This window comes from Argiope bruennichi, chromosome 5, assembly GCF_947563725.1.
Source record: "Argiope bruennichi chromosome 5, qqArgBrue1.1, whole genome shotgun sequence".
Taxonomy (NCBI): domain Eukaryota; kingdom Metazoa; phylum Arthropoda; class Arachnida; order Araneae; family Araneidae; genus Argiope; species Argiope bruennichi.
Window position 1 is genome coordinate 3,010,662 of NC_079155.1, and position 27,011 is coordinate 3,037,672.

General features: G+C 26.5%; 1 protein-coding gene across 3 annotated transcripts; it reads right to left on the reverse strand.

Moving 5' to 3' along the window:
* Positions 1-2,065: 2,065 nt before the first annotated feature.
* On the reverse strand, positions 2,066-26,951 carry LOC129969194 (corepressor interacting with RBPJ 1-like). Of its 3 annotated transcripts, XM_056083637.1 has the most exons (11): positions 26,547-26,951; positions 26,297-26,391; positions 19,906-19,982; positions 18,379-18,386; positions 14,046-14,110; positions 13,368-13,416; positions 13,030-13,132; positions 10,065-10,168; positions 7,222-7,304; positions 6,924-7,015; positions 2,066-2,898 (listed from the first exon to the last, which is right to left on the reverse strand). In XM_056083637.1, the coding sequence occupies exons 1-11, from the start codon at positions 26,616-26,618 to the stop codon at positions 2,180-2,182; spliced, it is 1,467 nt and encodes a 488-aa protein (XP_055939612.1). In that variant the 5' UTR covers positions 26,619-26,951; the 3' UTR covers positions 2,066-2,179. The 3 variants fall into 3 exon arrangements, with proteins under 3 accessions (XP_055939612.1, XP_055939611.1, XP_055939610.1); XM_056083636.1 differs by lacking the exons at positions 18,379-18,386; positions 26,547-26,951; XM_056083635.1 differs by lacking the exons at positions 18,379-18,386; positions 19,906-19,982; positions 26,297-26,391; positions 26,547-26,951 and adding an exon at positions 14,916-15,099 and having other exon boundaries at positions 14,046-14,600.
* Positions 26,952-27,011: the final 60 nt, after the last annotated feature.

A 27,011-nucleotide genomic window follows, 5' to 3' on the forward strand; every position in this document is an offset into this window, starting at 1 on the left:
CGTTTCAAAGAGCTTGGTAATGATGGTTGATGTCCAGAAAGTGGACGAACACTTCCAATAATTATAAGGTCATCAAAAAGCGAGTTCAACGAATTTCGAGCGTTTTCCTGCAAGAGATCGCTCGTGACATGGGAATAAATGACCGATCAGTGCGACGAATTACAGTAACAGAGCCTTACAAGTTCCAAAAAGATCAGCTTCTCATTGAAGAAAACAAACTCATGAGGCAACTAAAATGGCTAAAACTTTTGAGATGGGCCGCAAGTCAGCGTTAGGAGAGATTCTTTACCGTCCAACAAACTCATAACTCCCAAAATCATACGATTTGGTCTGTAGACGTTCCAAACAACTCGGTAATTGTTAAACATCACCGACATCCGAAGTCGGTCATGATCTGGGGAAGAATTTGAGTAAGCGGCAAAACACTACTCCACCCACCCACCCCTTCTTTGGATGAGGAAGTTAAAATAAACCAAAACGTGTACCAGCGGGACATTCTAATAGCTGTTGTACTTCCGAGGATCAAAAAGCACTCTGTCAATGTAAACTCGACGTTTTAAAGAGTTCCGCCACAATGCCAAAAAGACACTCGAGTGGTGCAAGGCGCATTTTCCCAACGTAATATAATCTGCAGAATGACAACCTTTTCACCAGGTGTCAATCCAATGAACCACAATGTATGGTCCATTTTTCAGTCTAGAGCCTGAAAACCACACAAAAGTTTGGACTCTCTAAAGCAATTGCTCCGGCGGGAATGGGATAGATTAATGGTAGAAGACTTGTGGCCCATTGCTGAAAATTTCAATAAGCGTTTGATCATTTGCATTGATGCAAAAGCCAGCCATATTAAAAACCAATTAAATTTAATAGTGAAAGTCAATTCTTATCATTATTTGTTATAATATGTTAATTTATTTATTTTCAATTCGGTTATATTAAAAACTGTTTGTCCGGGTTTTTTTGCAACATCCTGTATTGCTTAAAATTACAGTAAAAGTCTTGCTCAAACACTGGCCAGAGGTATAAAAAAATGACCTATGTAAATAAATTTGCCTTTTAATTTATCAGTAGATTTTAGAGACTTGTGGCTTTGTTCCTGAGAGATGAATGAAAGAAAAACATTTTTCTCATTGAAACTTTTTCACTATGGGATTTTATAAAAATTTAATTTTCCTAACCTTTTTTTATTCTTCTCTACAGAAGCGAAAATATTTTCATTCATTTGGGTATTTTATTTGATGAAATTTTACAATTAGAAGCATATGTTTAATTGTGATAGCTAAGAAAATAAACATTAATTCGATTTTTCAGAGATACCCAATATATGAATCAAGCTTATCAATAAAATTCAAGAAAAAAAATAATAGAAACATATAAATATTTGTAGCTTTATTTGTCAACATATGTTGGCATTAAAAAAACATAAATTTCTTCTAATAAATAAACTCTTTTGAATACAAACAAACCATTAGTAATAGATATTTTAATAATTATAGTTCTATTGATCTACTAAAATAATTCTTAATATTTTATCATGGCTGTTGAATATATAGTAAATAAATATTTATAGACAAAAAACAAACATTTCTACTGAAATAAAAATCAACAAATTATTTTTTGGCAGATAATAATAATTTAGATGCAATAGATATTTTATATCATGACAAATATACCACTCTTTTGAAAGAAAAACAAAAGATCGATATATTTTGATAATGTAAAAGAATTCAATGATTTTCTTCAGTAAATACTGCCAAATTTATCAATTTTGTAGTAAGAAGTAATTCAGCATATTTTTAATTAATTAATAAATTTCAGATTGTCTGTTAAATTTTGATGACACATTGTGGTTTCATTTACATACTAATAAAGTAGTAAATATAATTAGGCAGAATAATTTACAATTATTAAAATGTATTTTCTGAATAATAAATATTAAAATATAAAACAACAACAACAAAAAGTACTCTTGTAATGATACTGATATATGACTTTAAAAAAATCATGCATTTATTGCTTCTGTATATGATAATGTTAATTGCATAAGAAGGATGAGTCAAAGAAATGGCTTAAATCATTCCTTTTACTTTATGAGGCATATGAAAGAATATACAGGTCATGTGAATGATACGGTTTGAAGTTCATATTTACAAGAAATATAAAATCATTAATATTACAGTTATTTATTATATTTTTGCTTTACAGAAGGAGATCTCTTGTCTCTGTATAAGTGGCGAAATCTGTCGTGCACTTTGCCTTGATATTCTTCTTCAGGCTGTATGTAATTAGCTTCTATTTTAGCTTGTGGGCAAATATGACTGAAGCCATCTGGATGCTCTGGCTTTTCATTTTTCTGTTCTGTAGTTTTTGATTCTGATTCATCAGTATCATTTCGCCAATGATCTTTTTCTGTTTTGATTCTTTTTGTGGTCTGAGGTTCAAAATCATCCTCATCATCTTTATGCTTACAGGACTTTGTTCCTGTTTTCTGTTTATTATTTTGTTCTTCATTTTCTGAAGATGATGATAAATAGCTTGATCTCTTGGTCTTTTTCGGCTCTTCATATTCTCTCTTATTGCTCGATTCATATTTTTCTTTTTCACTTTGATCTGGCCTCAAAGATTCATTTTTTTTCAAAGTATGAGCTTTTCTGCTAAACTCCTCATCCAATTTTTCTTGAGTATGGTGCTTTGACCTTTTTGTTTTTTTCACATTTCCATTATCTTCACTATCTGTTTCTTCAGGTTGCTTTTTTCGTTTCTCTTCTTTATAATGTGAATTGCTTTTATGCTTTTTACTGTTCCTTTCAGTATTTTCATCACTGGATGCCTCACTACTTGAACTACTAGAATCTTTATAACTATGTTTCTTCTTCTTTTTCTTCTTGTCATTTGAATCTAAAAAGTATACAAACAAGATATTGCTTGACAGAGGAATATTCAATTAAAATTTTACAATAAGTCAATTAAATTACAAAAATATCTAATTACATGCCATCTTTATAAGGTAAATATATAATAACAATTAAATGTTTGCACATATAGGAAAAATTTAACACAGATTTATAAAATGATGTTTTGAATGTTCAACATTTAACTGTTGCCTTGTCGTAAGTTAAAAGAAGAGACACAGTGGGATATTTCACAATTTTCCGTAATTTATAAAACATTACAAAATGTTTTTTTTTTTGTAATTTCCTGAAAAAACTTATGAGTTTTTCTTCGGCAATCGGGGATGTTAATTATTGTGAATGGCTAAGCAGACTGAGGTTAATAGGAAATGGGGGAAGGGAAAGTAATTATTTGAAGATTGATAGAATGATGCATGGGGGATTATAAAAAAAAATGACAACTTGATTTCAAGGCTGGATAATTTGGTCAGTAAAAGCATGCTGAACACTTAAAAAAAAAAAAAAATGCTGACATCTATGGATGATAGTAGAAAAATTCAGGGAACAAAGACGACCTTGAATAAATTATAATCTGAAACATAATTTTTATGTGAATAACAAATTACTACATTTCATTAGTGATTAATTAAAAAAGAAGGAAAATCAAAAAATTAAATACATCAGATTGCTATTGCAAAGCCTGTCCAAATTGTAAATTGCATGAACGAAACTTTAAAACAATTTGGGGTGTCTAGCAAACATTTAAGTATTGATGAAAGAATGGTATGATATTTTTGGGAACATGGTTGCGAAATGTATATGAAAAGAAAACCTGTAAAATTTAGACACAAATGCCCTTAGCTTTTTTTCTTTTTATATTATACCATATCAAAAAAGAAGCCATGTCTAAGAGTCATGGCAGGGCTATAAAAATACAGAAATCATTATCCCACATAGTTGTTTGAAATTTTCTGTTTGTTGTTCAACGAGCAAAGCACAATAATGGATTTTAATAACTTTTTCTCATCATTTTTGTTTGTCTCGAAGCTTTATGGTATGGAAATAGAGAATTGCCCTTTAAAATCATCCAAAATATTGAGGGAAAACAGATTGTGGAACATCCTATAGAAAATCTGACAACTGTTTATAGAAATCTTCAACTGTTTATAGAAATGACAAGATAGTTGTATCACTCTGGAATTTTAACATTTAATTAATATATATATATATAAATAAAAGCCCAGACTGAAATTGCAAAATTATCCCATTTTTCTTAGAAATCCAAATGGGAAACCACATCAATGTCAATTTATTGTAATTTAGGACTTTGTGTCAAATATTTCCTATCATTTCAAGATGCCCTACTGGAAAGCATGTAATAGTGGACTGGAGCATTGTCCTATATATATGAATATATAGGACAGCTTGTAAAAAGAAAACCAACAAAGTTTATGTGAATGTTTTTGAATTTCATATTTGTTTTGCTGTCTCATTAGTGTAATGTTTTTTTTTTTTTTTTTTTGGAGAAAATGTTCATTTTTTTAATGTGTTAATTTAATTGATAAAAGACATTACACAACTTACTTTCAATATTTTATGGAATATATTTTACTTTAGTGAATATCTTATAGTTACTCTGGAAATAATTGGAGAATAAACACGGTTAAATAATATTATATCACTTTTTATTAAACTTAAAATCTACTTTTAAAACAATTGTTTTCATTTCCTAGGATCAGCATTTCATTTTATCATTCTGTATTTTATAAAATAAAATAGAAAAACCCCCCTTTTTTTTACCGTTATTTTCTTTACTGTTTCATCAAATGTATTTGAATTAAAAAAAACTTGCTTTTATAATCCAAATAAAAATAGAAGAAATGTTAAATGCCATAATTTTTTTACTTTCTTTTTCTGCATCAAAATATACGAAAGATGTGGATGATGCAAGCATTAACACACTCTAAAAAGTTGAAAAATGAATCAAAAGTTGTTTCTAGTGACATAAATACCACAATAAATGACCTGAAGATAGAACTAGCAATTTTGCACTTAACTGTGTATTCTTTTTCAGTCTTCATTTATGCAAGCTTTAATCATTTTATTAATTAAATATGAAATATTTTTGATTAAATTAATATATCATTCAATATGCATTTTGTTTTTGTTTTCTTAATAATACATCCAGTTTAAATACCAGGAAAATTTTACTGACATTTTTTAAAATGGAATAAGAAATTATTTTCTTCATAACTTTCATTTTTTTTGTAATTTAAAAGTGCCAATTTGATTTTCTGATCTGAGTATCAAGAAAACAAAAGTTTATAGGAAAAACTACAGTATACAAAGCAAATCTGACCTAAACTGTCGAATGAAAGAACTCGCATCGTTTATATAGCAACTCTCCTCAGCTCTTATCGTTTGTAAATTATGGCAGTTTAAGAGATTATGCTAACAGTCAGTTAAAAATTCTTATTTAAGAAGTTTCTGATTGATCTGCACATTAAATAAGCTCAATTTTTCAAAGTGTAGGTAAAGTCCTATAAGGAGGCACTATTTTCATTAGGATACTTGAATTTTAAGCTGAGCCAAAAGTGCTGGAACCTTGGCAAAATACAAAATTGAATTGTTGCCAAAATTTTTAATACTGCAGATATTGTTCTAGCTATAATCTCACAAATTTACAAAAAACTGACCATTTTATCAGGATCTGAAAGAATGTACAATAAACAATGTTAGTGTTTTGGTTCAGAAGAAATTTAGTTTTACACTTGCAATATATCACTGAAATCAGCATTAATCAAAAAAGAAAACTTGAGGGAGAATCCTTGTTGCTCCAAATATTAATTTCCTGTCTACGCTTGCTGTTTTAGTTAAATTCAAAAAAACAAATTTTAAAGTCAAATAAGAAAAGCAGCATATTCATTAAATTACAAACACGCAATGAAAATGAATTAACAGATATCTTTATATACATAAGAGTTAAATTGGCAATTTTGCTTACATTCGGTTTATTCATCATTCTTTCATTTGTGGATTTTCCAATAAATGTCTCTTTCAAAGACTGCTGATTTCATTCATAAATTTCAAATGAAAAACTAAATTTTATTTCGAACACTGGTATGGTTTATTGAGAATTGATGGCATAGACAAGTGTTTGATAAATTTGATGTATTGCAGTTAGAATGACAGTTTAAGGATTTTGGTAACAGTTTGATTTTACATTTCATCAATGCTTTGATGCTTATAACCTGGCTTTAAATCTAGGTATTTTGATGATTTGGTTTAGGACTTTTTCTGTACTTTCCAAGCATATGCTTATTTTGCATGTAAATTTGTTAGAAGATTTTTAAATTAGGATATTCTACCTTGAAAGCATAATCTATTTATTTGCCATAACCTACAACCAATAAGAGATTGGACAGAATTACAGTAATGCTTTATGACCCCATGGACTCTTCTATTACGCTCTTTGTTTTGAAAGATTAGGTCAAATGCATCCTGTATAATCGATGGGACTGGACAATAATTTTTACAAACAGAATTTTGGGAAGATAAAAAGCATAGATTTGCAATGATAATATTACACAATTATTCATATAATGATAAACATCCTGTATTTGATGTGCTAGATTAACAATCCATTCTGAATCAGCAGCAAGATTATATTGAAACAAAACTCAGAATTAAAAAAAAAATTAAATTAACAAATAAATAAATAAAATAAAAAAAGCATATAAAATGGAACACAATGCATATCAAATCCTCTTATACACAAGATCTTCAGTTGAATGAATTCTAAAACTAACAATTATTCAATTTTGAAACCAAGAATATCATCAGGTTATTATAGTCTTCAAACAATACTGGAAAAAACATCTTTGGATACATACAAGGGAAACCAATCTTATTATCAAGATGTAAAATTAGGACGTTTTTTATGTAACTATGAACAGAGAAAAAAGAAAGATCAAATTAAAAAGAATAATTAAAAAAGTATGTATTAAATTGAAATGGAAACCAATCTCTTACCAGAGTCTGAAGAATCTTTTGCTTTAGCTTTATGCTTTTTGCTTTTTTTCTTTTTACTTTTTGCATGCTTTTTTGATAGTTTCTTTAGCTTCCTAATAACAAAACAGTAGAAGAGTGAATACACGAGAAAGACTATTATGAAAATTTATTTTTTGCACATGTTATTTTTAACATGAAACGCAAATCATTTTAGAAGAAGTAGAAGTGCAGAATTACAATAAAAAATTATTTAAAATTATTTATTAATTACTGATAAAAAGAAAATGTTGAGTTTATAAAATCCAATATACTTAAATACCTCAGAAGTTTCTTTTTATCTGCAGTTGAAAGGGATTTTAGAAATTCAGCTTCAGGATCACTTTCATCACTAGGAATAAATTGCTAAAAATTTGATAAAAAAGTACAATTATTAAAACATATGAATTTAGCAATTTAATAAATGGTAAAATAATAATAATAATAATAATAATAAAATCACTGGAGTTAAGATACAAAAACAAAGTAATATTTTCTAGAAAATAACAAAATGAAAAACATCTCAAACTGGCAAAAAATATTAATTAATATTTCTTAAAATTTGCCATTGCATATGCCATTATAATTCATTGCATGTTTGTTTTTCATATTGTATAGCAGACATGCAAAATCTACAACTCATAATGAGTAATTATGAAAAACTGCAATCATAATAAAAGTTCTAATAAGGATTTCTTATGTATTTAAATTTGTAACCAACATGTAAAAATACAAATGCAGTACAGTTGCCAAAAAAAAAAAAAAAAAAAAGTCACTTCTGTAACTTTATCTACTATTGCATTTTCACAAAATTTGTGTTGATGGAAATGGCTCTCATTCCAACTGATGAAGCAAGTTAATTAACTATTATCTCAAAATTTTTTGCTCATTAAAAGAAAATTATCATTTTTGATTAAATCACAAAATAAATGCATAAATAGAACAAATTTGATATTTTTCATGCATTTTTAAACATGAAGGTGGGAAAAAAGTGAATAGTAACACAATAAAGCTGATATGCTAAAAATGTCTGAATTCAAAAAATTGCTCACATATCTCAAATGGTTTTTAAAATATAGATAAACATTGTGAAATTCCCACAGTCAATTTGCAATGTCCACATTTTAAGTTATCATATTTTACATTTATTTGCATTTATAGATTTACTCTACCTGAAGCACAAGCTTCAATGTTAATTATAATATTGCAGTTAGATAAATAATAAATTTGTTTTCAGATCAGACAATCTTAATTTAATATGAATTTTTTTGAAAAAAATCACTGTTTTTGTTTTTTTTTACTTACACAATATAAAATTTGATTACAGGACAAATTGGCTGTAGGAATGTTTAATTATTTTTTCTCTTTACTGATGTTATTAAAAAGGTGAGAGTTGCTTAATATATGATTCCTAGCAAATTAAAAAAAAAAAAAAAAAAAAGTGGAGTTTTCAGGAAACAAAATTAAGTATATCTCAAAAACTACTATGCATTTTGGAACGAAGTTTGATATACATACATAAAGAGGCCTGCTGAATCGAATTATTAAAAAAAATAATCTTGATTCTCACAATGGAAAATTTTTGAGATAGTTAATTAACTAACAGTTAACTGAGTTAATTATAATTCTGTTAATCAGTTTGTCTATATCAATAAACCTATCCTTTTAATTTATTTCTATCAACACCAATTTTTTGAAAATGCAACAATAAATAAAAAAGTTACAGAGTTGTCCCATTTTTTTTTTTTTTTTTCCTTTTTTGTTAATGACCATACAACATGCAATAATGACCATTTAATAATTTGAAATTGGGTACTATATCAATCACAGTGGAAATAAAAGATGTTGCTTATGAATATACAAATGCTTTGCTGTGATAGATCTATTGCATAGTAAATTTAATTATCATTAAAGGAATTTATGTAAGTAACCAATGAAATCTCTCAAGAGTAACATCTCAGAGACTTATATTTATGACAATCGCACAACACATATTCAAATAGTGCATAAAAGATAAAAATTGCAACATATTATGTTTACTGTATAAGAAAAAGTATTTATGTACACAATTTTTGTTGTAAAAGAAAATTCAATTCGTTAGAATATGTCAAAAATGTAATATAATTTATTTATTTATTTTTTGTAAAAGAAGCCATATTTTCCATTGAAGCAATATTATTTCAGAATAATTATCCCATATGGCTATACATATTACTTTCACAAATATTTCACTTATTGGCAAAGGTTTGAAGAAACTTAGAGGAAAAAAATTTAGAAAAGAGAAACTATGGATTGCACAGTAGAATGCAATTTTTATCAAATGTACAGTAAAATATAGATATTATAATAGTTATAAGCAATATATATTTTTTTATGTTATAATTACTAGTTATTTTTGAAAATTAGGAAGCAAACGATCTATTATATAAATATTAGCAAAATTTGTAAAAGAAAGAATCATAATTATCATATAAGTGTCTGTTTCACAATGTTTTTAATTTATTACAAATTAAGAGACTAAAGATAATGAAATCTCAATAGAGATGGACCTCACCAGTTGATCTGTTCCTCCTAATGAGTCAGTTTTATCTTATTTTCTTACAATAAAATGCATATCAAACTGATGGGAACATCTTATTTAGTATCAATCAATAAAAGAGTATTAAATTTGTTGACAATTATTAAGTCATAATCAAATAAAAACAGTAATATCTCTCAGATAAAGGACAGTTTTATTATTTTGTAAAACAAATAGTGGTAAACTTTCAAAAATACAATATTTAAATATGATTTGATAAGTTTTAAAGTAAAATTGAGAACTTCTAGATATAATGATTTTTATTTTTTAAAACAGTTATTATTTATAACTCTGAATCCATTTTCCACTTTTCAGCATTTCTTATGATTATATCATGATTTATTCTTGTTAGGTACTATCTAGGTCATAAAAATACTAAAAATTATTTAGAGATGAAATTTAGATTAAACAGTACAATTAACAATATGACTTCAATGGTTTTGAAGTAATAATAATAATAAAAAAATTGCTACACAGCAATATTACTTTTAGTAATAAAAAGGCCCAACAATATAATTAAGAATTTTTATATTAAAAAAAATTCAGACCTGATTAACAGCTTGAGGATTTAAATGGTGTCCCAGAACATTCTCTTTCAAACCATATCCATCCTCTCTCATTTGTTTCATTAATTCCATTGGATCCATTGCAGCTATGTGAGAAAGAAAACAAATTAAATTAATACATTTACAAGCAATAAAATGCTTTTCATTAAAAAAAATAAATAAATCTCATTCCTATCAAAGGAGGAAACAATTTAAACAAAATACTTTCACCATTAACATTCAAACTTGCCATTATTTTGTATACTATTTCTAGATGTTTAAGTGGACATACTTCAAACCTTTGTTATGCTCATCTTGTGGCTAATAAATCAAAACTGCAGTTCAAAATACATTGCAAGATCACAATGGAAGCATCTTTACCATTAATCACGACAATGGATAGATGCTAATTTCACATAAACTACTGCAGGATGTTCATTTCACCAACATATTTACATTTTAGTAGAAATAAAATATTTTTTTAAAAAAGGTAATGCAAGTCAAAATTTTAATCTTATGTTGATCAGTGCTAGGCAAAATGAAGAGAAATATGCAAGAGATAGATACAAATTCACAAACTGGCTTTACATTTAAATAACTGAACTGCAAAAAGTGTGACAAAAATATTTTACAATTACATTTTTAGTTATTCTCTTGAAGCATTATTTGATTCTACTATTAGTTAAAATTTTTTATACTTTCCTCTATTTTCAACTAGTTTGTTCCCAAATTTCTACAAAAGAGAAATTGCCAATTTTCAGCAGTTTTTTTAAAATAATTATAAATAATATTTTTTTGGCTTATGATCTAATTTCTTTTGTGATTTGAAATAGAAATTAAAACAAATAATTTCATTTCATCCTTCTTGTTATTTTTTTTCCAGTCAAACACTAAATGTGTAAACCCATTTGCTGCATTTGTTGAATGCTTCACCATACATTAGACATTGCATGTTAAGATCACCCAGATATTTAAATAAAACAACTTTAATTTATGGAACAACGCAAGATGAAATTAAGTAAGAGCTACTTATTTGGATCACAAAATATTTTTTTAGAAGAAATAGGGGAGAGTTGAAAGGAATGGGACAGCTGTATTTATATCTAAATAAAAGATTAGCATCTATTTCCAATTTTTCCATCAGAAAGAGCAACTATAACCTCTTAGTTGATTCCTGTTACACCAGCTACAATATTATTTGTGTTTGAAATGGAAAATATGATTTTTTTTCACCCACAACATAAATAAAAATCCTTATTTTTTCAATGATTTTTTAAATCTTTTTATTTGGAAAATAAAAATATTTTAAATGCATAATAAACTCGGTGTTTATAAACTAACAATCAAATAAATTTTAAATAATTTAAATATAGCATGCTTTATGTCACGCACATTTTAAAAGAAAATTTTGTATTAATTAGGGAGGAATGGGACAGGCTAAATTACATTTCAATAAATTTTCTAAATAGCTAAATATGCTACCGATTAAGGTTTTTAACATTTCTTAATGTTGTTTAATAAAATTAGTTGTTGTTGGTGTGTTACAATGCAATACTAAGTTGCTCTTAAATGTATTATAAATATATAGGTTATTATACATTATTATATATATATATATAAAGTAATACTAATACATTAAATTATAATAAAATGGCAGGCTTCCATTACCCAAAACAAAAAGCATAAAATAAAATTCCATTCTTTTTCAAAAATTTGCCTAAGATCACCAGTGTGGTTAAATATATTTTGCTATTCTTTACTTTTGTTAATAATTGTAACATGTAAAGTACTAATTCATACCTTAGATCATTCTACATTATTTCACATAATTTATTTTTTTTCAATTTAAAATCCTGTTTACCACTTAATTTCAGTTAAGGGTAATTCTACTGTAAATAAAATAAAGTAATAAGCAATATAATAAATATTAAATAATGATAAAAATATGAAGTCTTGAAAGTTATTTATTAAAACTTTTGTCACTCTAAATAAAAGAATTAATAATTTTATCTTCTTTCATATCAAAATAACACGAATATGGAAGAAAAAGCATCTAGAAAGAGAAAAATATATTAAATAATAACATACTGCAATCAGTGGAAATGGTTGTAAAAAAAAGTTTTCAAGATATGGTAGCACCAATGAAGATTTCAAAATCGGCTCTTGTTTGGCATGTCCAAAAACATAAATCATTGAATGGAAAGGATATCAAAATACATTATTTATTTTCTCAAACCTTATCCTATTGCTCCCTCATATCCCTTTAACTATGAAAATAAAAGTTAGCTGTTTGTATTTTACTGTTATTTAATTTTAAAAAATGAATAAATTAAAGAACAGACTATTAAAGTTCTATAAACTGCACTCTTGGTAAATCTAAACTAATAAAGTAAAAAAAAAAAAAAAAAGTGCAATATGTCCCACTCTTTTCAACTCTCCCATATATGCATTGCGGATTTTTTTGTAAAAAGACTGAAATCTTCTTGCATAATAAAATTTCTTACAGTTCAAAAACTATTTCAGTTCTCATCTAAGTACTGTGAACATACAATGACTGATATAATAGTATTATCTTAAGAGAAAGGGCTGTGGAAAATAGTATAGTGGAATATAGTATAAGTAATCTTGCTTGATCCCTTTTTCCAAACAATATGTTGAGAAAAGAATGAGGATTGACAGCATTCCCATTTCAATGCCCTTTCTTGTTGGTGGAGTTTTCAAGGACCCTTCCCCCCAGGCAACTAAAAACTATTTCAAAAAAAATAAAAAATAATAGATTTGAATTATTTTTATTTTTCAAGAACTCCCATCACAAAAGATAGAGAAAATACTTTTTCTGGATTTTAGTTCCGCAAAACAAAATTCAAAAAGCTTTCAATGACTATGGGAGTTCTGATAAACTATAAGAAAACCTTGTTAATATAACAAAAAAAAAAAAATAAATAAATAAATAATAGTAATAACTTACTAGTTGGCATTGATGAAGTACTTGCTTGACTGTAAAGAGGGCATTCTTTGTCTGTGTTAATGTGACCCCATTTATGACACTTGATACAACGGACATTTCTCACCTGAAAAATAGAAATTCGTAAAATGATTGTAATGTTAGAAATAAATTTTCATCCTCATTTCGGAGTACAATTAGGCTTTAACAGCATTTTGCCGATAAATTTTATTTAACGAATTATTATGATTTATTTCCTAGTAATAAATTTAAGCATTTGTTCAATAAATTAAATTAAACATTCATATTTCTTTTTTTTTTAAATGGATAGCAAAATTTGAAACAAAATTAATACTACTTACAGGAATGCCAAATGGTTGATCTTTGATGTCAGTATTCCCTTTAGCATAGCTAAAAAAATCAATTACCATTGATTTGATTTCAAACTAAATACTTTTAAAAGAACAAATATATATTTACTCAGCAACACATTTATAATAAAAGTTATAATTTTATGTAATACTACCATAAATAAATAAATAAATAAAAAAAAGAACATATAGAACACTAATAAAAATATTCATAAAAATTTAAAAGAAAATTGGATAGCAGAAGATAATTAATGATTGACAGATAAATATTAATATCATATATATCAACTAAAGTACTATGAGAAGGGAGACATTTCTACTGCAAACATTATTTGAAAATATTGAAATGAGAGTTAGTGAACTTTCACATCAAATTGATAAGTCCCCCTTTTAATAAAAATTTGTCAGCTGAAAAGTTAATAAAAATTCATTCTCAAAATCAATGAGCGTATCTGCATAGTTGGAAGGTGTAAAATGTGGGATCATTTTACAAATTAGAAATATATTTTTATTGTTAATGCAAAATACAGAAGTGTATTTCAAATTAAATTTTCCAAAATAAAATAATAATCAAAATTTGGACTAAAGTTCGAAATGTACAAAATTTACACAAGGTTAAAAAAATTTCTTTTAATGATATAATTTTTATTTTTTCCTCCATTTACTTACTCTTCTCTTGGCGCATTATATTTTCTTTGCCATTCAAACTTATATTCTGGTTCATCATCTTCTTTCTGCAAAATAAAAATAATAAATAGCCTCAATCTTTCCCCCTCTCTTTTCTTTTTAAAGAAGTGTGCCTCAACATGCTGAACAAACATGTCGAAACTGATTTCATTTCGATTTGAAGCTTTATCAGAATACTATAAAAGAAAACAACATTTTATAAGCAACAGAAACAGAATGTGATGATTAATCTTTGATGTTACATATATTTAATAATTTTCATGGTAATGTATAGTTAAAAAATAATTATTTAAATTTTATTTGTAAGAAAATGATAAAAAAGAAACTACTAGAGCAAAGAATAGATTTTTATTCCAAAAAAATATAATAAATAGTTGTTTTTGGCAGCCAGTTCCTCACTCAACATTTTAATCTTTACTAAAAATAAAGATGACTGCATGTGCATTTGTGTGCACAATGGCACTCAATATGCCAGACTATTTGCTATCAAACCTAGCACATACATCATTTGGTAAAAAAAATGTTGAGCATGTATACCTCCGAGAATTTTTAAAAATTTAAAATAATTTAAAATAAAGCAAAACTTTTTCATCAATACTTTAATTTATTACAAGTACAAAGATAACTTTAACATCAACTTAAAATTAAAGAGGAAAAAAAACCTTTTTAATAATATCAATTTTGATGCAACAAATTTTTTGATCTTAATTTTTAAATACATTTTAAGCATATTTTATAATAATACATTTCACTGTTATAAATAAATGTAAATTGTTTTCATCGCTGCTACATATATTTCATCAAAGATTATTCTTTTGTTGTTGATGATAAAAGTATTGAAATATGGCTTACAGGGGTGTTTGTGGGACCCCAAAAAATCCCCTGAAACTTTTACGGACTTACTACCGGCATTTTGGAGTTTCGAGAAGGGGGGGGGATGAAAAATTACAATTATGAAGTATTGAATGACCTAATTATAAAAGTTCAATGAATTACTTTTTTTGCAAAATTAATAACCATAAATTTTCAAACATATAAACTACTACATTTTATGCAAATCTTTTAAATTACCTGAATTAATTCTTTGAAAAAAAATTATCTAATTTCTGCTGCTTTTTTTTTATTTTCTGATGTTTGTGGGCTTGTCTTTCTTTTGTGGTGAACTTCATAATTGCAGGAAGGTTGACTTTTATTTTCCTCATTTACAGTTGAAGAAATTTCCTCGAGAACTGCACATGCAGAGGTAGAAGCAGTTTGCTTTTCTGCTAATGTAGAAGGTTTTTCAGAGACTTTTATAGGTGACTCATCTGAAATACATGTTTTTAAGTCCTCTTGATATGTTTTCCAACTTCTGTTCATATTCAGTAAGAGATCTTTGTGAATTGGATCAGTCATTGGTTTTTTTGAGCCATATTTTTCACATGAGGTTTCTTTAGAAGCCATTAAATCATATTTAATAGTCTGCACTGCATCTAGGGAATCAATCTTAAGAGAGGTTCTATAGTCAGTGACAAGTGTATCCATTAAGTTGAATGCACTTTCCACTAATGGGCCATGGAAGCAGCTAAGGCAGGCTTTGACCAATTTAGCCAATGTAGGATACTTATAATCATTTTTTAAATTAAAAACTTTAGACCAATATTTATCAATTGTACACTTGACTTGATTTCCACTTTCATCAGATGTGTAGAGCATTTCTTTGGTGATATCAATATCATTCTGGTATAACCTTATTCCAGCTTCTACTTTTGACTTTTCATTATCACTAAAAATATGGGACATAAAAGATGATAATTTTTCAAAAGCTAATATTGTACTGGTTTTACCTCTTAAGCTCTGGATCTAATGCTGTAAAACTAATTAGATATGAATTTTTAAGGGGTAATTTCTGTTTCATATGCTGAAATTTCTAAATGAAATTCTCTTGCATACATAAATAAAAAAATATTTCAATAAGCGAAACGAAAAATTTACACGTGCATCAATAAATGAAACAAAAATTTTACACAGCGAAGAAAAAAAAGTTCCGAAGCGATCAATGACAAATAGCTAATACGGCGAAAAATCCCCCTTCTCTACTTATTGGCGCCACGCCAGTAGAGATAAGACCTTTGAACCCAGAGTCACGTTATCGCACATCTGGTCGAACGAAGTCTCCCCCTTTTTTTTCTGCCGCGCCTACTTGCCGAAAAGAATCCAGAAGAGAATGTCCGAGAACCGGGGGAATGAGTCATAACTCGCAATAAGGAAAGAACAAAAAAGAAGTTTTCCCCCCCTTTTCACGCATTATCACTGCCTTTGGAGAAAGAAAGGAAAAGTTTTCACCACACACATTGACCTTGCGTTTTCTGCTTTAAAAGCAAACAAAATTACCCAGATCAAAATAAATAATTCATTATTATTCCTACTTCCTTTTGAACGACGATCCCCGGAAATTCCGGGGATCGAAGTTAAAAATCCCCGGAATTCCGGGGTTTCCCCGGAGCACAAACACCCCTGGGCTTATTTAGCCCTAATGAGTAAGTTTCTATTTATACACTTTTCATAGACATTTTGAAATTTGTTGCACTTATGATTAATTTTCACATGCAAAAAGTGATGAATATTTTTAAAGTTCATTCATTTTTAAATCTTTGCTCTTTAATGCAATATAATTGAATACATAAAAATATATTACCATTCTTAATACTTTGAAAATTATTATTTTACTGTAGTAACTGAGTTTTGTAGAATGAGAGAAATTTTTTGTTGAATAATTTTCTGAGAAATTATACAAATTATGAAATTATTCAACATATATAAAATTTTAATGCTGAATGATTTCATTTTCTGTACTTATATTTTAAATAAAAATGCTTTGTTTCAGTAACAAAGTTCATATGTTAGTTGAAATTTAAACAGTTCTATTTTCCAAATTACAGTTGAAATTTTAGCTAAGAAGATTTAAAAATAGAGAAGGGGGGGGGGGGGGTGAGGAGAGTGATACATTGCACAATGAATGGAACATTTAATTTTTAACGGAATACTTTAAAAATAGTACAAGCTAAATATTTTATCATATTTTAAATTTAAAAATGCTTTGATGAGGAATCAATCAAGAGCAAGCTACATAAAATATCCAATTCAAAATTTTAACAATCATTAATCCTGGTGAAACAGATAGTCGCCAAAGGCAATTAGAATTTAAAATAATTGGCAAAAACAAAGAGCCAATTCCTCATCCTCAGATTTTCAAAACAAATAATAATAATGATAAAAATTACTTCACTGTACATTCTCTATGGAGAAAAATAGCAACAGAATTTACCAGCCATGATCAATGAACCAATTTCAATTTTTTTTTCTTCTTATAAGCGCTTATACATTTTAGAGATGTTATCAATGATTTCTTGACCATCTTACACTTTCATGAGAAGTTAATTTAATTCTATTTGGTTTTATATTCTCATTGAGAGAAAAACTACAATAAAATAATAAAAAGTCAACCATTATATTGATTTCGAATTTTTTTTCAATACTTACGACATCTAATTACAATAGTTTAACCATATGAGCCCTGGCCACCTGATATTGTCCTGTTTGACAGGGACCTGGCTCAGGTGCTTTGGGGCAGTTAAATGAGTTTTTACTTTATTGTACAGAGAATGTACAATAAAGTAAAGTGTTTGAGATTTTTCACAAAAATTCAGAATGGTTTAGAACAGGGAACTATTGAAGATGTAATGAAGTTCATTATCTTTAATATAAAATAAAATTGACAAAATTGATGTGGTGGTTTTGGATGAGGAATTGGCTCTTTGTTTTTGAAGTTCATTATCTTTAATATGAAATAAAATTGACAAAATTGATGTGGTGGTTTTGGATGAGGAATTGGCTCTTTGTTTTTGCCAATAATTAGACTGAATTAACAAATCTTTTTCTGTTTCAATACTAACATTCAATAAAAGAACAGAATTTAAACTGTGGTTTGTTTTTTCTGGGCTCTGATCTCGATTAAAGATCTTTTATCTGCCTTTTAATATTCATAACTAAACAATACCATGCCAAAGATACTTCATACACAAACATCTATCATCAACTGGAACAAAGTTAAGCTTAAATACATAGTTGTTGATAAATTGTATTAAACATTATTCCCATTTATGTTTAAATAAAACTTTGCTGGCACATCTTTATTCTTGAGTAAATGCATATTTGAAGACATAAGAAATTATTTGGACATAAATAAGGTCGGAAGTAGAAAAAATTATAATCTAAATACTTTTTAAACTCAATGATAACAACAAAAAAAGAAGGGAAAAAAAAAAATACTTACTTGCCGCTCTGCAGAAGTTTATGAAAACAAACAAAAAAATAAAATTAGTGAACAAGGTTTATAAAAACATACAAAAAATATGATTAACACAAATTATAATTATATAAAACAGAATTATTTGGATATTGTACATAAAACATTTAAATGATTTATTTCAACATTTTTATATTTTAATCAACACTCTAAAAAATAATAAATTTTATGCATATTAGAAATGCACAAAACAATGCAACATACTCATTTTGCAACACATTACAAAGATACTATTACCACCTGAAAGCTTTATTGGACACAGCAATGTCTAAATGAATAAAATTTTTAATTGTTTTAAAAAAACTAAATAAATTTAAACTTATCTGGCATTAAGCATTTTTTTTTTCACATAACAGCTAATGCATTCAACAAAAAATAAATTTACAGATTGTCATTTAAATTTAAATGTCAAAAGGAAGAATGTTTTTCATTAAGTAGCCAATAATTGAATATTAAAAATCTGCATTTTTTAAATCAATGAGCTTCTTGAAACCTTTCTTGTACGAGAGTGTTATGTCTGCTTAAGTAAATGCAGATAGATTTTCAAATTAGTATTTGGGTATTTTATAATCTGGGAACAGTTGAAATGCAGACATGTCACATACTGTGTATGGTAAATAGTATGTGACACTGAGTCTAAAATATTTGGAACAAACAATGCATACTTCATTTGGGCTAGATTCCCCTCAGACGCGAATGCCACATGGATAGTCAGCACTTATAAAGAGCCATCCTGTGAGAGCTTTTCTTTCTATGCCCACTCATCCCAAAAGGGCTAATAATGAGGTACTCGCATATTAACTGCATATCATTGGCAAACAAAATCAAAGTTTAGTTGTAAGAAGAACTGATAGCAATAAATTAATTATATATATCAATTATATAATTTAAGGACATATTTTGTGATTAATTGCTAGCCAGCAGTTAGTACAAATGTATCAACAACAAAACATATATATTCAGTTTTTATTTGCTGGATAACAAAACACATCCGATTTCACTGATAACTCATTAAATACTAACAATGAATGGTGGTACTAATGAAACAGTACCGATATTCAAGCTTGAAAATAATTGGAATTTTGATAATGGAATAGTATACCTTATAATATTTGATGTGGTATATGCAAATCTAAATAGCTATACATAAATTTCACACACACACACACACACACACACATAAAAAAATATCAAATTTAGTCATATTATTTCTACTGTTTTAAGAAATTCATTAATTAAAACAATATAATCATTTATTTCAAATAGGAGTAAATACAACTTGTAAAAAATATTAATCTAGAATTTTTAATATTTAAAAATTAATGATTTCAAAAGCAAATTTTAATTGTAAAGCTATTAATCTATAAAAATATATAAGATTTCAAAAAAAAAAAAAAAGCAAATATTAAATTATACCCAACCAAAATAAACTCTACTATTTTTTAAACACACACACACACAAAGATAATGAATGAAAAAATAAAATATGGTTACCTCTTTTAGCACCTGGAGGAGCTTCATACATAAAATTTAATTCCAGTTTATCTTTGCTTTCTGAACTAATTAATGCTCTAAATAGACAGGAGAAAAAAGGCTTATATTTAATATTATAACGATAAAAAAAAGGCCTAATTTTTGCAACAAATAAATGAAAACAGAAAATCAATGAAATAAGTTGAAATGTATTTTAATATGCCATATGAATTTGTCATTAATATAATAGACAATATAATCAAGTGGAGTAATTTTGCTGGCATTCTTGTGGCTTGATTGCTCATAGATGTTTTTGTTGCAAAGTTGTATACCTACTAGTTTTTTTTTGAAGAACTGGAAATTAAAAATAGTTCTCAAATAATTACTGATTTAAAGAATTTAATTGAAATTAAATTCTACTTTTTTAAAACTAAACTTATTTTGAATAATGACAAAAACATTTTAATAATATTTTTAAGGCAAACTTTTAAGAATATTTTTTTTCGTTATGAACTATTAATGAATGAATTTATTATTTCTAATTAAAATCATCTACTTATGTTTTTTTAATTGTTTGTTTTTATATCCCAGTGTTTCCTCTTATGTAAAGAAATAATTGGAATTCTTTACAATTTTTCAATTTTCTTTTCTTGAATTTACAATTATCATAGTAATTTATTATCTCAGTGAATGTTTCTGAATAAATATTAAGCAAATGGAATGGTAAAAAAAAAAAAAAAAAAAAAAGAAAGAAATAAAAAATAGATAAAAAGAAAATGGATATACATTTATGAATTAACAAAATTATGAAAAATATTTAGTTGAAATTTGACCTGGTGAAAATACGAATACTCAATATGTAGCATGAACATGAAATTCATTTATATTGATGGAGTGATTGATAGGGGAATTCTATGTTATAGGATAAAAGGAATTAATTCACACCAGATTAAGAATTTTGACAAAAAACTCTTGGCTTGATGTCAGTTTCTTGTATTTAAGAGTGATTTTAAGTCTGATTTATATGTGGCTTAATAGAATAATTGGAATTATAAATTATTTAGATCAAACTGATTGGTTGAATTATTAAAGAGAAGCGTGTATGGATGACACTAAGTTCAGCAACAGAAAATAATACAGGAAAGTTAGTGGAAGGCAAATAAGTGCTTAGTGACTTATTAAGATACTCTGTTGAATTCTTTCTTTGAAATGATGAAAATAGTTTTGATGTCTTGCTTGATAATATTAAAACAATAATTCTACTTGGGAAAACTATAATATCAGATACTAGGTTATTTCATAGTTATATCCTTGATGTGAATCATAATTTGGTATTTAAAAAATCCACATGCAGAAGAAATGCATACAATTCCTTAACAAGAAATTGGAGTGCATTGAAATGATTTTTAGAGGGCATTAATTATGATGCTGAATTCCAATGCCTATATAGCGGAGTATATATGACAGAGGCAAAACAAGTTTCACATTACAGGAAAACATTTTTTAAAAAGAAGTATCTCAGACATTTCTTCTAAAAAAAAAGGATTAGTTGAAAAGAGCAAGCATATTAATTCCTTAAAATATCTTGCATTTAAAGCATCCATTCTGCTAAACTACTAAGGATGTATGCTTTTTATTATTTGTTTCTAATTTTAATTACAATGTGCAAATGAAACTTCTCACAAGGGCAGGTCACAGGGTTGAAATCTGAGATCGGGATGAGATTTAGCATAATGATAATATACATTTAGAATGTTCATTCATGAAAATATTAAAATGCAATGGCCAGCCAATTTTGAGAAAATGGTCCTCAAACTTTTCATAAAGCTTATGTACTGATAATTTGACTCCCGTTCTGATGATCCCGATGAGTTGGTTGTCTAAGTAACTGTCTTGTATATGGAAGGTCAAAGTTCGAACATGGCAAAGATTTTTTTTTCTTTTTTAATAACCTTTATTCAATTCAAAATTTACAAATACTCTTAATTAATATGTTTTTAGTTTTTTTCATCCAAAATAAATATTTATTACTGAAATAGATAATAATAAAATTAAAATTTTAAAAGGAAAAAATTATAAATACAGATGTGTTTTTTTTTTAAAATAAAATTATTTAAATTTAATTAACTATTTACAGATAGTTCTAATTAATATGCTACTCATTTTTATATTTATTCTTTTAATACTTAAATTATAATTTAATGTTTAAAAGAAAAATAATTAAAAACATAACATTAATGGCTACAGATAATTTAACTTGATTGCATTATTTTCAAACAATTAATTTTCAAATTCTTGGATTTTAATAATAATAAATTATCAATTCTAACTCAACTAAGCTATATTTATATCAAAAATTGAAGGGAGCAGTTGATATTTGTTAATATGTAAGCAAAATTCCCCAACTGCAGTAATCAAAAGAAATAGAGAGCAGGTGTTAATTTATTGAATGCGTAGGCAAATGGTTCAAAACGTATTAAGCATATACAAAATTCTTATTTAACCGAATATGATCAAGAAACAAATTCTTGTGAAGATAGTATAAAAATTCAATCAATTGTACACCATCAATTGTCATCACCAATTTTTAAATAAGATAAGGTATGCATGGTATACGCTGTTCAACTTTTTGATGAAAGAGAGATATTTTTAAATGCAAATGAAGTTGTTTCCCCATAGATTCTTAAAGAAACCTTGCTCCTGTGGACAATCATTATTTATCAGTTGTGCAAGATGTCAAAATATATTTTGTTTCCAATGTTTTTACTATAGTTACCATTCTGGTCTTGTATATAATCGAAAGTAAATGTATATAAGATAATTTTTTAGAAATATTGAATAATTTTTTTACAATGTGAGTATTTATTATTAATAATTATCACCATTTATGTTAAATTTATTAATATTTTTTAAAATATTAAATTATAATTTAAGTATTAAAATAATAAACATTTATACTTGCATAAAAATAAGTCATGTATTAATTAAAACTATCTGTAAACAGTTAATTAAATTTAAATAATTTTATTTTGTTTAAAAAATGCATCTGTATTTATAATTTTTCTTTTAAAATTTTAATTTTATTATTATGTATTTCGATAATAAATATTTATTTTGGATGAAAAAAAACTAAAAACATATTAATTAAGAGTATTTGCAAATTTCAAATAGAATAAAAGTTATTAAAAAAGAAAAAAAAAATTCCTAACCAGGTTTGAACTCTGACCTTCCGTATATGAGACGGTTATCTACACAACCATGCCATCGGAACGGGAGTCAAGTTATCAATATATAAGCTTTACCAAAAGTTTGAGGACCATTTTCTTGAAATTGACTAGCCATTGCATTTTAATATTTTCATGAATGAACATTTTAAATGTATACTATCATTATACTAAATCTCATCCTGATATCAGATTTCAATCCTATGCTCTCTCCTTGCTAATCCTGCAGCAAACAAAGCGAAGGCATATTTCTTTCAATTAAAAAATACTGCCTGGAGCTCTTTACAGATGTTATTGATATCTTACACATAATCTATCCTATTACTATATATATAAAAAAATCTTTGATAGCTAAAATAGTCTATCATGCAAAATGCCAGATGACAGCTAAAATGTCATATGCTTATTTTCTCACCTTTTTTTAAGAGGACTGGTAAATGGCACATAATAATATTTTTTCCTTTCTTCCACCCTCCTACTATCTCTCCTGATTTATGTCTCCAGTAAGTTTTTAAGTGCAAATGTTCAATTTACATATTCTTTCCTGCTTATTGATATCTTTAACTTTCATGTGAAAATGTCTGAATATCACAAAATTGTAACTCAAAAAGAAATTAATGAGATATTGTTTGATTATATTTATGAATCAAATTTAAGCTGAGGTACTGAAGATTTTACTTTTCAAATTCTTTCTAGCTGCATGTTCACCTATTATATTAAAAATTATATTAATTATATTATTTATTAACAAAATATCAAAAAGCATGCAAAAAATACTGATTTTTTTTTTATTGTTTAAAGATCAACCTTTTTTCTATCATTACTCAAAACAGTCTTAGTTATGAATACACTGATGAATATTCATACTTTAAAAATCTATAAGAAAGATAAAATAAAAAAAATGTGTTTTTTACTTAGAAGATGGGGGTCTACTTTTAACAGTATAAAATCTTTTTCAAAATGAGATCTCTATCTTTTTTCCTATAAGCAATGACTTAAAAAATATAATGATTTAAATATTCATGCTTTAAAAAATCTAATAAATCATGGCAAGATTGGAAAGTATTATATCTTCATTACTTAGGATAAAAAATGGTAATTTTTAAAAGAATGCAATTAAAAATCCTTTAAATAGAAATTTGATTGCTGTATTAAATAAAATTTCACATTTTTCTTTTCTTCATAGTTTTTAGATTCGATTTGACAACAATTGTGTACATGCAAACAGCATTCAGCAGGAAAAGGAGAGATTTTGATTAGGTCACTTTTCACAATGTATCTACAATATATGGAAAAAGAAAATGCCACTAATAAGAGAACATTTTGTTCTCTCTCTGTATATATATATATATGTAATGATATTTTTTAATATTTAATTTCCATTTTTTTAAGTCTTAAACAAGCCGATATTATATTATTCTAAAATCTTCTCTAATTTCCTGATTCCACTTTTTTTTTTTATTTCATTATTGCAACATACACACTGCCTTTTTTTTTATTTCTTATTTTCTCATGCCATACATAAAAGGATGAGAATCTCCTGGAGCCTATACAGGTTTTTTGAAGCATTTAAGATTCCCATTCCTAAGTTAATACATGTCAACAAAATCCCTACTGAAATCTAATAATAAAACAACTATAGGGAAAAAAAATTCTGTCATTTATTTCTTGTAGTGCAATATGAACAGATGTCTTTTATCATCGCTTTATTTTTCCCTTTACAAATAATGCTTCATGAGATGAAATAAATTGATGTTAAAATTTCAAAAGGTTCTTTTCGATTGCACATCTGCAATATATATATATATATATATATATATATATATATATATTGTATACAGTTACTCAGGTTTCAATATTGGGAGCTTTTTCCTTTTATATACATATATACAAGCCTGAGAAATTGCTTTGGAGATAAGCAACTTCACGTTCAAATAGACTAAAAGCTCTTTTTTTTTTTATTATGTTTACAGTGAATTAACTAGATAAATGATCTCTTTAAATAAAAAAAATCTGAGAACTCTATATGATTGAAATTTTATGACACAGCAATGGTTTTAAAATGATATCTGAATGGCGATAAAAACTTAAACTAATATTTTCATATCAAATTTGTCATATTAAATAATAGGTAAGTTATAATCATAGAGAAAAAAAGTTTCAGAGGGGCATGTACAATGTATTGGTGAAACTAATAAGTTCCTGATTCTATAACAAATGAAGTTGAAGGTGATTTCTTTTAAGTTACAAAATTTTGCATGGAACTTAACCTAGGTGACAAAAATATTCAAAGCTCTGTTACAATTCCCCCATTTCAAAGACTTTCAGAAAATCTTTATTCAAATAACTTTTAGATTACTTTATATCAGAATTCCAAGGAAAATGAACATTATTAACTCATAAAGATTCCAGAAGCCAACTTGTAGACAGAGCAATCCCAACATAAAATTTCAAACATTAAAAAATAAGAAATCTCTAGTAAAAATAAAAACTGATTTAGATTTTAAACAATTAATTTTTACTTCTGAATACTTTACTGTATTGTTTACTTTAGTAAACAACTTTTTTTTTTTTTGGCATTGTTGTTGTCCTTTGTAAATTGAAGTATGATTTCAACTGTTACAATAATTCAAAATAAAACCATAAAACTAAATAATTATACTCTTAGAAACAAAATGCCACACATTAACTGAAATGCTAATCAATTTTTGATTAACTATATATATAAATATTAATTCTGATTAAAATTATTTCATAACTTTAAAAAATTTATTTCAGTCTCCTAACATTATTTTTGAGACATTGCAGGTAATTAAAAAGTTAAAATGAAACAAGAATTTTAAATACAGATACTTTTATGTACAGTAAGATAAGACTCCCAATAAATTTATTGAAATTATTCATTTATAGCAAATTTGACATCTGTGAGGATCTATATACGAGTAGAAGGTTTATTTTTTGTTAATTTAATAAATTTAGAGCAAATTTTCCGATTCAACTAATATAAATACTGTTTATTTATTAAACTAATACTAATCAGCTTGGATAGATTTTCTTCATATTGTTATATAAGTGTATAAATTTAGAATAAGTAACTTCGAAGTAGTTTTTCCTCTATTAATTAAATTAGATTAGAAATTGACTAATCAACAATGCAAAGTATCATACATACAACAAATTAGTTATACCTATTATTATAAAGATCTTGCTCTTTCTCATATTGGACTTTTAATTCCTCTTGCTTTTTCTTTTCATTTTCAGTCTTTTGCTCAGCCATCCATGCCTGAAAGATTACAAAAAAAGTAGTTCAGTGTAAAAAGAAATCTTTCGAAAAAAGTTTCAAGATAATATATTGATACTTTAAATGAAATAAAGATAACAATTGTATAGTTAAATAAAAATTAAAAGCTTAGATGTTTCATTTGTTTATGCACTTACTCTCTTTATATTTGCTTTCGATCCAGGATGGAAAGGTTTTTTGCACATATAATTATTATAACCTTTTCCCATTTTTTTTTGTGTGTGTGTTGATAAGTAATAGAAAACTTTCTGTAAATATACACTGTTTCTAGGGAAATAATCCTGATTCAACAACCAAATTTTTTTAAAAAAATCACTGTTCACAATAAAATAAATAAATACTGAATCTAAACAACATATTCCAATCAGTTCAGTTTACATCACATTTACCCATGATATGTTTTCGCTGAATCCGATAAAGGCGTAAAATGCCGCTACATAAATAAATATTTTTGATATCTTATGGCAAAAATTATATTTTAGAGATCATTATGCATAAATTTGCCTTAACTGCTTCTCGCTTTTCTCTGATATCTACCAATTGAGATTTCATCTAAAATACAATGTGAGAAAAAAAAAAAAAAAAAGGCAAAAGTGGAAGTA

Coding starts and splice junctions, on each gene's coding strand:
- LOC129969194 (XM_056083637.1), bottom strand. CDS start 26,618: ATGGGAAAAGGTTATAATAATTATATGTGCAAAAAACCTTTCCATCCT. Junction 26,392..26,546: donor CGAAAGCAAATATAAAGAGA/GTAAGTGCATAA, acceptor GTAATCTTTCAG/GCATGGATGGCTGAGCAAAA. Junction 13,133..13,367: donor ATCAACCATTTGGCATTCCT/GTAAGTAGTATT, acceptor TCTATTTTTCAG/GTGAGAAATGTCCGTTGTAT.